The sequence below is a fragment of the Ceratina calcarata genome, unplaced genomic scaffold (assembly GCF_001652005.2).
Source record: "Ceratina calcarata isolate Rehan_Ccalc_2016 unplaced genomic scaffold, ASM165200v1 scaffold151.2, whole genome shotgun sequence".
Classification (NCBI taxonomy): domain Eukaryota; kingdom Metazoa; phylum Arthropoda; class Insecta; order Hymenoptera; family Apidae; genus Ceratina; species Ceratina calcarata.
In genome coordinates, this window is record NW_017136308.1 from 144,944 (window position 1) to 157,818 (window position 12,875).

General features: G+C 43.3%; 1 protein-coding gene across 7 annotated transcripts in view; it reads left to right on the forward strand.

The window, feature by feature from the left end:
• Positions 1 to 215: 215 nt before the first annotated feature.
• LOC108632112 (protein abrupt) overlaps positions 216 to 12,875 on the forward strand; it is a 46,533-nt gene continuing 33,873 nt past the window's right edge. For all 7 annotated transcript variants that reach the window (XM_026819474.1, XM_018036445.2, XM_018036444.1 and 4 more), the window contains exon 1: positions 216 to 1,041. In XM_026819474.1, coding sequence (XP_026675275.1) covers positions 835 to 1,041 — 207 coding nt within the window. In that variant the 5' untranslated portion in view covers positions 216 to 834. The remainder of the gene's footprint in view (positions 1,042 to 12,875) is intronic.

Here is a 12,875-nt window from a genome sequence, read left to right on the forward strand (position 1 = left end):
GATTATTACATACGTATTCGTGTATGAAGTCTTGTGTAAAGGATATAAAGCTATAGCTTTTAATGAAAATCTGGCTTTAATCATAAATTACAAAGGCAACGTTCGAAATTCGTAAAAAGAGAGATTTACTGGCAAGCTAGATTGAATTTAACCATATAACATGAACGAATCATTCGGTATTTATCGATTGGTATTCAAAAATGTCTGATAGGCCACGTCACGTGCCGTCCAGCCAGCGCTCACAATAGACGGAGCATTGTTTTCATAAGCGATCGCGGGCTCATTGTCTCGTCACTCTCCAGCAGCAGCGGCGGATAACGTCCTCCCGCCGCTATCACGATGTCGTTATTATGAGACCCATTGCGCCGGTAGACTGACAACCTCTTTACACCTGACGGAAGACCATCGACGGCTTTATCTCCTTCATCAATCTCGGAATTGAAAAAAAAATAGACGTGAACAAGAAGTTTCAGTAGACCAATCGGAGATAAAACGGAACAACCAAAGAATTTTATTCGAGGACGTGCAGCAAAGGAGGTCAAGGCTAATTGACCGAGATACAGTGATCTCGTTTGACCTGAAAAAGGAGAAGACCGGAGTACCCTGTATCTTGGAATTTCCTCGCGTTGACGTAATTCCGCGAGGACAGGTGACGAGACGTCTGTGTGGCTGTGCGTGGAGGAAGAGGCAGAGGGTCGAGTCGATAAGGGATAGAGAGGGGTGCGTGGTGAAACGCGACGAGAGGGTGAAGTGAAGGTGTTCTTGTGGGGTGCCAGAGTGAGCACGATAGCACCTCTGGTGCCCTCGGCCGTGGGTCCCGAGGGGACGGACGCCATGGCGGCCTCTTCGTCCTCGTCGAGCGGCGAGCAGCAATACTCACTCAGGTGGAACGACTTCCACTCGAGCATCCTCAGCTCATTTCGTCATCTGAGGGACGAAGAAGATTTCGTGGATGTGACCCTGGCATGCGACAGTAGCAGCTTCACCGCACACAAGGTCGTTCTCTCTGCGTGTAGCCCTTACTTCCGTAGGCTCCTCAAGGTCAGTGAATTTTTATTCATTCTCATACTTCCTTATAAAATTCTATTAGTCGTTTCGCCAAATTACGAATTGAATGTAATATGTGATCTACGATATCGAAGTTGTCAGGATTTGGGTTACCTAGACTGTTTCTCTACATGTTCTTAGCAATTTCAAAGTGAAATCGATTATGAAAATATCGAATTGTTAATTATATTTTAAAAAGTAGCATTCCTAACTATTTTGCGTTCTTTGCTGCAAAGTGAAATCGCTTTCGCGAGAAATATTCATTCATACTTCCTCATGCGTGGAAACAATCGGAAAGCAATTATACTTTCTTAATTTTATCAAATCATGTTCGTTCTCCTTGTATTTTTATTGACATGATTTTATTGACATTTTATTGCGAATGCTATTTTTAACGACACTTTCGGATTGTATCAGTTTCAAGAGATAGAATCTTTCGGTATTTAATTTTTAAACCCTCAATTTTTGTCGAATTTCCCAAAAAACGATTGAAGAAATTGGCTCTGAAAAAGCGGATTTGCACCGCGTGCGCGTAATGCAGCTGATGCGCGTGTTAAATTCGGACGAAACATCCCTGTGGCAATTTTGAGAGCGGAAGAGCGTAATTACGTTCTCTTGACGGCGGGGTAAGAATCCAGGAAGGACTTCCGGTCAGATTTACATAATAACACCGCGGCACAGACTGTCGACGTCAAACGACTCGAACCGTTCTTGCCAAGGAGCTATCAATCTCTTAAACGTGTCGTCACGACATCGCCCATCGCATCCACCTCTTCCAGAACCCATTTACTTGAATTCTGTCTTGATCGATAACTTTCGTCGCTGTCCCCCGAAGGGGATTCATCCTATAAATCGTGCTCTCGGACGAGGTGTCCCCATTGTTCTCCAAGGATTAACTGCCTCGTAACAAGTTCAGAACAATTAGTGAAATTAATTAATAGAAGTGTCGTTCCTTATTTACGCATACCAGCCTCCATAATAATAGTATAATGAATAATTAAACGCATTAAAATTGTGTCATGATGCAGCACAGAAAAATAAAAAGAATAAAAATAAGAAATGAAAGTTGTATCGGATTAATTAATTACAGATAATTAAAACGATAAAAAACAAACACGGACGAAGAAAAATGTTAATCTCTCTGCAAGTGGAAATCATTCCGTGCCGTAGTAATTAATTTTTAATGTTTTCATAAAATTAATATGGAATAGAGACATAAACTCTGAAAAGTTAGATGCGTGTGGATATTCTAAGAATTTCGGTCAAGTATCGTCGGGTATTTATGCGATAGGCTCAGGTAGTTAAATTTTTTCTCTAGAGGTATAAATCAAGTAACCTAGATAGAACTGTCGCGATCGTCGTAGTTCAATAATTCCATTTCATCCGGGATAAAAAATTACAGCTTAAAAGTGGAATTATTAACGTAGACATTGAAAATCTAATCCCCGCTTCGAAATTTTCTACACATTAACACTGTTGCCAATATCAATCACGGCTAAAATACAGGCTACGATACAAGCAGAACGATTGTCTCACGTTCCAAAGTTCGGCTAGGCGAAGAATTGACATCAACGAGGCCATCTGACTTTCTAATTGACGCATACAGCTAATTGATTTTAAGTGTCGGACGCGGTACTACGTACGTATGAACGTACATACATACTTACTCGGTCTCGATGATAGAGTAACGCGATGATACGTCCCCGTGTTTGCGTCATGACAGCGTACAGAAGCTGCCGGACTGGTAACAGTGTACACTACACATATGTATATATGTAGTGGTACCGTGCAATTTAAATATAAGTCACGCGGACGATGTAATAAAAAACAATCATTGCGTGGCCACGAAGGTGGAGTCTTTTACACTCATTAATATCGTCGTTATTGCATATACACATATCTGTACTTTCACCGGTATCTCTATGACGTTCGAAGCTTCATAATATCCATAGACACATCGTTTCGCCAGTTATCGTTGCTCTATTTATTTGTTGCTCGTAGAGATATAAGTAGATAGGGAAAAGGTGGTTGAAATAAGTGGTTGGCGCAATTAGCAAAGGATTAATAATGAGTATGCCGATGTTGTGTGTCGGTCCAGTACGGCGTTGTGTATTTTTGTCGGGATTATTTTCGCGTGTACTCGATATCGCGTGCGCGTGACGCAACGATAACGAGTCTGCCTGAAACAGCTGACAGCCGTGCGCGTTTTGATTTATGCGTTAGTAGTGCACACCGGTGCAGCGATTTACGACAGCGCCGTTCATTTGACTATCGGCCGGCAGTCGATGACGAATCACTGAGTTATCGACTACGCCCGCGATGGTATTTGCCAAAACGCGATCCGCGTCTATCCGTAAGTACGCAACCCTGCCATCGATAATAAATTTCAACCTGTCCCGGATCAATAACGCATTGCACCTAAACGATAGATCATGTAAATGCACGAGTTTTCAGGATAGAGCATGATTAAAGTGATTTGGATTGCAAATCACTTTTCAATTAAAATAATCTGATAAAGGGAAGCTGTTACCTGCGGGGCATCCGAAGTTCACGCACATTTTGAAAACTATAATCTTTCCAGTATTATCCGGATACATTATAATAGGATGAATCTGTTGAACTATACAAAAAAATAAGAGTACGACGGCATATAGTAAAACCTTTCTGGAATCGTGTGTCAATCATGTTCATGCGAAATAACAGGAGAAGTTACGGTAATTCAAACACGAAGTTCCGCGGAGATTAATCCCTCGCAAGCGGTCATCATGGTTGTTTGGAGCATTAATGCAGTTATCTCCAAGCGTGACAGACTCTGAAAGGCGTGTCTCTCTACACTGTGGCGAAAGAAGAACGGAGGGATATTACAGAAAACAGGCTCGACTAGTTTCCTCGTAGTTTATCGTTGAGTTTCGTTGTGATCGTACCGATCCGCGGTCACATTCATTGATACAAGAAAACCGAGTAATTAAGGTGAGCCTATCGTCGATATAAATTGCACCGTACCTTTCCGTCTGACAGCCCCACGTAATCGAGGCACAAAGCTGGAAGGAATATATGATATCAAATCTGTCGCGATTTCTGCGATTGTAAAACGAAACGACATCCATTAGTTACATTTTCAAAGGCCACTGAGTTTCTGAACAAATATAATCGAACTCTGTATCATTTGCAATCAAACATTATTAATGTTGGTGAACGAAACGTAAGACCGAGTCACGTTGCGTTCGATCCGTGTGCTTCATTGAAGGAACTGCAGCAGTATGCGGTCATTGATAAAGGAAAACTTGCATCTTCCACGGTGGATAATAATGGCTCGTATAAAATCATGGTTTACGGTGTGTTGACGCTGCACAGTGACTTTACGAGACACAATGAATATTTAAAACGTCTCGTGAAGAATCGCGTAACGCCACGTCGCGTTGGTCAGAGAATTAGTGGAAGCAGTCTGTTTCGTGCGACTCGTTATTGTGTTCACGGAATCGTAGACTTAACGGGTGCCACTGCTATATTAATCGCAAGAAATCGGTCGCGTATCCACAACCCAATCCAACAAAAGAGGAGAACGGCCCACGCGTGCTACGTGAAAATAATAAGCGGGGTCTGTATGCTGAAATAAGATTAGATGAATTAGAAATAGGTTATAATTAAATTTGACTTGTACAATGATTGTCAACAGTGGTACAACAAGCACAGGATTCATTTAAACAGTGTTTCATATTATTTCGAAATTCAGACAAAACATGCATTGGACACTGTGTAATTGAATCTTCAGTTCATTCAAGCAGAAGAAGCTTTTTATATACTTTAATTAAACACTGATTCGAGGCGAATACTTTATAGCTTCGTTTAGTATAAAATTTAATTCCCGGCTCGAGACTCGGCTTTGCTCCCTGGACGGGGAGAATCTGTTTCGAGAGAAAACACGGAGAAACTCCGATGGAAGACGAAGACGCGTCGTAAAGCTCACGGAGACTCGTGGTGGTGAGTGCAGGGAACAGAAAATTACGCTTGCACAATCCCATCGAGTCGTCGCGGTGGCGGGCAAGGTGCTCCATATTCTATATTTAAAGGCGTACACAGGACGCGGTACGCGCGTGTGCGTGAGTACGTGCGCTCGCTCTCATTGCACTCTCACCCTCACGTACTTACCCGAAGCGCGACACTTGCGGTTCTCATCCCGTGACCGGTCACATTTAAATTTACCAACGATGCGCGCCGCCGAGGCGCTCCTGATACGACAGAGAGAGAGAGAGACGAATGTTGGTTCGGAAAGAAAAAGAGAAAGAATCGAAGAAATAAAAGCTGTATAGACGGGAAAGAGAAGAGGATAGGAACATATGCTGGAAATATACGGGACGGTCTCGTTTGTTTCCGGTTAACGGGTGGTGATTCGAAACGCGACTGTAACGAGAACCTTAACGTCTCAGGGGAGGAGGGGGGTGGGGCGAAGGGCTGTTGCTCGAAGAGGATCGTTGTTTCTATTTTCTACTCGGAGCGCCTCAAGATCGTACGGATCGACGACGAAATGATACGACCCGGCTGGATGTAAGAAAGGGAATCACTTTGAGATCCAGCGTGTAATTTACGAGCGTGTAAAAGAGACACCGCGCGAAGATACCGTGAGGAAATCTCGCTGCTCTACGTGCAACATATTGCAACGGGTTATTTACGCGGTTGATAGCAATGATCCTGGAAAACGTTTCCAATCTACGGACGAATCGAAATTCATAAATATCCGGTTGGACGTCGTTGAACAGTTATATACGTCCTAAGCATTGCTAAACGCAGGAAATGAAAAATTATTCTAGAATGAATTATGTGTCAGTATAATCGTATAAGCACTTTCCTTGAATATCTTGGGATTACATGATAAGGATCATCGAACATCACGTATAACTTATCGATATCGAGATAGGCTAATCAAGCTCGGAGTATCAGCCTCGATACGAAGTCGAAAATATCGTATTTTATATTATTCTTGGAATCACGCTAGATAAGCAAGTTGAACCAGGGTCCAATCAAAGCTTCTTGCCTCTTCCGGCTCGCAGCGTCACGGCTGTTTACGATTACGTGCGTCATGTCTAGCAACACCCACGTACGTACGCGCGCCGGGCAAAAAGTGAGTCGCATAATGGCAGGCGGGTAATGATTCTCACCAGCCAGCCGGCGAGTAACGATCCGATGGAAACTTACGAGCGTGCGGGTATCCCCGATTAACCAGAGGCGAGCGTAACCGGCTATATGGTCGGATTATAATTGTACGGTTCAACGTGTCTCGAACGCCAGGAATAGCTAAGGAAAACGCGTTATTACTTATTGCGATCAGTTTCTTCAGACTGTCACGGTTATATAGTTTCACGACGTTTTCTTTTGTTTGGAAACGAAATTAAGTACAGCTGTACGCATTAGGATATTCTGTGGTTCTGAGGATCGGCAAGAAATTATTATTTTGCTAAGTTATTAATTATCGGTGAAAGTTTATTGCAGTACACGCCTTCTTCCTTCTTTTTTGCACGTCTAATTTGAACTTTGATAATGACTGAGCCGTTTTCCAATCAATTTATTGCTTTATAATTAGTAGCATGCTTCTGGTATTTACGCTGGTGTGCGTTAGCTTGGCAAATATGGACTAATTATCCGACGATATAGGAACGTAAATTAACGTCTACACAGGATGTTTGCTTTCCAGTACTAGATAATACCGGCCCGCTAATCCAATGTTCGATGAATCGTTGCTCAGTAATCGAACTTTTGGCGAACGCTCTGGCACCAATTTAAATTATAATTCACCAAAATACCAGCTGGGTATTGTCTAACTCTAACAAAGATAATTCTATATCACATCATTAAATGTGACATTTAAATTAGTAATTTCTGTATTTAAAGTAGACGCTAGTCATACAAAGCGTTTATTGATTATAATTATTATGTCGTATTATTAACTAAAATCGATAAAATTTCCAAACGTTCTTTTAATTCACAGCTTCCTTAGACTTGTTCCCTGGTGTAGCGTTTGAATCGATTGAGCGACAGAATGTCTGTACTACTTACGTAGACCTCAGGCCTAAGAAACGCAAATGCGGCACGCATTAAGCGGCCTGGTAGCGCGTGCTTTAATGTACGCGTACGTGCCGCGTAAGTGGTTCCATAGGAGCTGCCTTAAAGGAAAACATGGCACGATTTCATGACGTTGTCTCGGATATACAAACTCATTTAACCCCTCTAACCCGCGTATTTCTCTCGAGGCTCCATTAATGGGCCGCACCTATAGCTCCAAACGAAGTTCTCGGATTAGAAATACGATGGATCAGCTCACGCCCTAATTTCTTTCGTTTTTCCTTCCTCCTCCTTTTTTCATTCGCTCATTCTCTCGTTTACTTTTTCTTACTTCGCTCGAAACGAGGCGTTAGTTCCAACGATCTGTCGCGATGGTTGACGTATGGTCTGACGCGAAGCTATACCGTTGCCGGAATTAATTAAACATGGATACAAGTAATACGGCAACGTAGCAGTCTTTCTTCCTCGATTTCCTTTTTCAACTTCATTTTTTTGATCGATCTAAACATGTGTACGAATAACTGGAATCACCGCGGGTTCGTTAAAATATTTTGCGACTGCATCGCAATGAAGAATAACTAGAATTTCTCTGTGTGTCCCCGTCGGCGGTAATCGATGGCATTTAACGATTGTAAATTTTATGCGCGACCTTTACTCGGTTGCCGTGATTTCGCATTAAAAATAAATTAAGATGGAAGATGCCGAATATCGTATTGGATACCGAGCCTTTCTACTTTGTATCCCTGAGGCTCGCACGCTGGTTTGAATAATTTATTTTATCTATTTGCGACTGTGAATGATTATGTACTTTATAAAATAGTAAAATATTCAACAGCGTAAAATTGTTGCAATACTCGCAATTGTATATCGAATGATGATTTGCAACACTGTCGCATCAATAAAACGTTCACGTTGTTAACGATTACAATTACTGCTACAAAGTCATTATTACCAGTAGACAACTTTTTTGGTTCACACGTAAAACGCATATTCAGTTGACCTTACAAAAAATAATGAATCATTCCACGAATTAAAATACCTACTTAATCCAATGTACGCCAGCCTAAACGATTCTCATTGTGTTATATCAGAATAATAGCTCACGCAAAATGAATCTCCGCAGCCCTTCGTTTGACAATTTTCTACGTACATCCTACACTCGCACGTATCCAATAAAATTGATTCCCTCGTGACGTCGACCAAAGTCTGTTGGATTTCGTCAGTTCGGTAAACAAAATTCGAACGATTCTCGTAATTAGGCTATAGCGCCATGTCGACTCTGAACAGTTCAAAGTGGAGCGTAGAAAAGTTTTCGGTCTCGAGACCGTGGCGTTGAATTTAGACAGCCGTAGTACATCTGTCGACTATAATATCCATTGACTCGTCCCCGTAAGTACTCCGTACTGACACAAAACGAACAGAAAAGCATACACACGTACGTGTGTACATACGAGTGTGTGATTTCGTCGCGCGTGTGCGTGCACACACGAAATACGCGTGTTGCTGATCGCTAGTCTTAAAATAAGACCGGCCACCGCACCGTAATAAATTCTGTGTGTGCCTCCTCTTCGTGCGTGCGTGCGTGTCTCCTTCCCGAAGTGTTAGCCAGAGCGGGACGGGGGGGCGGCTCCGAGGGGCGGGAAGGCGGAGGCGGAAAGAGAGAAAAGAATAAAGTGAGTCACACAGGGGATCGAAAAGAAGACGAAGCACTCCAACCCTATTGCTTCTTCGAGTGCTCACCAGAAGCACGCGGCGTGTTACTTTATAAATGTGCTCGCCAGAAGATGTTGCTATATATGTTAGCGTGTAATTCAAGAATTCGAGCGGCGACATTCGGCTCGCACGAAATCCGGAGAAAGCCGGAGGAGAAACACGTATACGAGAGACTCAGGATTAATTTTTTCTTTTTCGATTTAGTTTCTGGACCGCGTGTCATAAAAGGACGTGGTGTCGGTGTCACTTCTCCATTTGCGTTAACGTTGTGATAAATCGAGCTTCTTTTGGTCGACTAACTAGATTTCGGGCGACCCTTTGTTATCCGCAATTAGTTCGTTCACCGTTTCTGATAAGACGATCCTGATTAATTGCACCAGGCAGTTGTTTTCATGTTTCGCGAAATGCATGTCCTCCGCATAATTACTATCTGCGAGCACGACAAGGGCCTCTTTGTTCTCACTTCTCTTTCGCCACTGAGTCACTGGTTAAACAAAACATAGTTTTTTCCGTCCCGTGACATACCAGCAACCGTCACACCGACTTTTTCGTATATTTTTTCTCCATCGGTTCGCGACAATACATTAATATTCTTTTGTTTGGCCGATTCGAGCGTGGGGTGTAGCTGTGCCGCGTTTTGAGAGAAACCTTTTCAACGTCCGTACGCTCATCTCTCGGTCCTTTTCTGATGTCTCACTCACTCAGTATTATATTAGTATTGCTTGCTGGAAATACAGAGGTGAATCACCTTTGTGGCAACGCACTCTCACGTCTATCCTAATTTTTATCTTCCCCCTCCACGTGGTTACTTAAAAAAATGCCAGTAACATGATTTCGCTGATCCATTAGCGGTACGCACAGCTTTTTATTTTGAGAATTTCATCTGAGTCACTTTCACGCAATATCCACCGCCGTGGTCTATCCACGACAAGGTATATTCGCATTCATCCACGGTAAATTAATCATAGAATCGGTCGCGTTCAATTTTCGTTCCAACCTGATTATTCATAATATGTAGTTACTCCGTCATTGCATCACCCCGCTATTTCAGGAACACCTGGTCAGTACATCTTATCAGGAAATCTTATCGAAACTGTACACGTTAAATTTAGTGGCGATAGATTAAACCATTCGTACACTTCATTCGTAATCGCCACGCGAATAAATCAAAATCCCCGTAGTATGTACACAGTCGCTTAACCGTATGTTCAGGTATCACACAGGGTAACAGATTTTCTTTCTCCCGTAACGCGACTACCTGTTAAATACGATTTTTTCTTCAATAAATCTCAATTTCCGTCATGGAACGCGGATGGGGGGACAACGTACGCGTCGGGAACGAACGCCCGCGCCGCGAGCGTGAAATAGAAGCGTGCACGAATAATTACGCTCGCGTACACCTACGTCGGCCGGACATCGTGTAACGATCCGTTAATAACGTTACCGTTAACCACGCATTAGTGGTCACCGTGGCTATTTGCATATCGGATCGGCAATTTCCATCTGACGCCGGCCGGAGAAACGAGAGAGGAGAACCGCGCGCACGAGTGTGCGTGCGCGTCGCGTCGCGGTGCCGTAGGTGAACACCCGGCGCCCGTATTAAACGCGCATTCGTCTAGGTATGGTACCCAGCGTGTACCCTTCGCTGTGGCTCCTACGCGCGCTATTACAGAGAACCCGCGTGTGTGTATAGCTGCGGGTAATTTATCCGGCCAGCTCGAATCGAAAGCGTCCTCTCGATCCGAAACGTGAATAGACGGCGTGAATTTAAAATGCGCGAAGATCAGCCAGACTGATAGCTGAAATAACAGTATAGAGCATTCCTCGCGTAGGTAACTATGAATTACAGATGCTGTTATGGGAACGTCAAAGACTTGGGAATTCGAAATATGTATTTCTGATACTTTCAGCCGTTAAGTGTTTCCTGAAATATTTAAAACATCCCTGGTCTCGAATGGTCTCCGGCATAATTGATCCAGTTGTTGGTATCGATATTCGAATTTTATTTCCAGCCCGGTGGCTTAACGCGGATTGCATCTTGCTCCGCGTGTCTTCATATTTTAAAATATCTTGCCTCCCACCGACCGGTCGGCACATCTAAATATATATACCGCGGTGCTCGTGTCAATTTGCGGGTACGCTGAATGCACGGATCCGAGAGAAAACGGAAAGCCGGACGGGGACAGACACGCGGTCGCAACGTTTCCCTGTGCATCACAACTCTTCTTACGCGCGTATTTAATTTCCATCGTGGTCAACCGTTGCTCGCCGCGTAAACGTGCTACGTCTCTAATAAACCTTCGGTATTCTCGTTTTTCGTTAATGCGGCGTCTATGCACACGGTGCACTCGCATTACGCTTAATGTCGTGCCAGGGCACAGCCAGTCGCGCACATGCGGCCAGCAAATTATCGCCGGCATATTATTGTGCTGCGTGTGCGTATAACGTGTTCATTCCTTAGTCCTCCACAGACGTTCGTCTCTTTATTTCCCCCGTTTTTTCCTCTCTCTCTCTCTCTCTCTCTTCTTTCTCGCTCTGTTTGCTCTGTTTGCTGAACATGTTACCTCCGTTCTTCTTCATTTTTCTCTCGGTTTCTCTGTTTACTCTGTTTCCGGCGTCCGCGGGAACAAGTACAAGCCAAGCGAAATGACGACGGTCGCGCGTGTACCGAGAGACACATTATACCCGGCGTGTATTTTTATCAACGGAAGTGCGTAGTTGTACGTGCGCGCATTCCTGCACACAGCCTGACTCTGGAAAACTACGTTCAAGGAGAAGCGTCGCGTGTACTACACTATTATTGTTCCAATACTACACGCATTTTTCGATTCATTCGTTTTGCTCATTAATATCTCATAATTTTACGTTTCGCTCTATATATACCTCAGTATATGTATAACTACGAAGTCCTGTCGTCAGAGACACAGTTTATGTCAAAACTTGACTAAAGTGTAAAATTGGCAACTACGTAAATTATAGAAGTTCTGTCATTTATTATGCATGTCTGGAAACCTAGATTTAGAATGTCTTACGTCGTAGATTTCTCTGGGTTGTACTAAAGGGAGTATAAGGTAAAATTAGAGGCGACGAAAAAAAGGAAAGCAAGTAACTGTGTAAAGTTTGATCGATACTTCAGCACCCTTCGCAGTTGGCTAGCGATTTGACTGGTTAATGCGAGGAAAGCTTAAAACATGCGTCAGTGAAACATCAACTATCTAGATAAGCAGATAACGGATGGTCATGTGTACACGTGGACCATTCTCTGTGTCCGTGCGTTCGTCCGTACACAGATGGCTGAGCGTGTGACCGATAGACTAACGACGGGGCAGATATGTTTCGCGAAGCCATGACGGCTGCGCGTTCACTGCATAATCGGATCAGAAACCATGCAATCGTATCTACTTTTCTACTTACGCTTTAGTTGGGGTGCTTCGCGTACATGCGATCACAGTACAGCTGCGACGCGCGATTAGGTGAACTTTTTTCAAACGCTCATCGACATAAACACCTCGCCATTTCTGTCCTTGTCCATTTAAACAGTCATCTTTGACGCTATTACCATCAAACTTTTAACATCCGTACAAACGGTTTGAACTTACTGATTCTTATGGTACATCAATTATTCTGTTCAATATTTTACTGACACTATAAAAAGATTCGAATAATGTGGATACTCATACGTACGTTAGATTAGTTGTAAAATATACTGAAATAGGAGCATACGACGTATTAAAGTGATCCAAGAGTTTATGATTAAGATTTTTTATTGGAAGTGTTTCGAGGCACGAGATCCGCATTGACTGTTGGCCAATAAAACGGTAGCAAGGAGAACATAAATTTAGAAGATCAGACATAGTTAATCGCGAAACGGAGTCGCACGACGGCACGAAGTTCAATGATACACGATCCCCCCCGGTAATAATTCCTCTCATTTTTCCGCGTTAATTCTCATCAGCCGACGTTTTCTACGGATTCGCGCTTTAAACAGCGCGATGCGAGATACCGCGAAACGTGGGAAACCTCTTGCCTGCTTTATTACGACGCTTTTGTAGTCACGC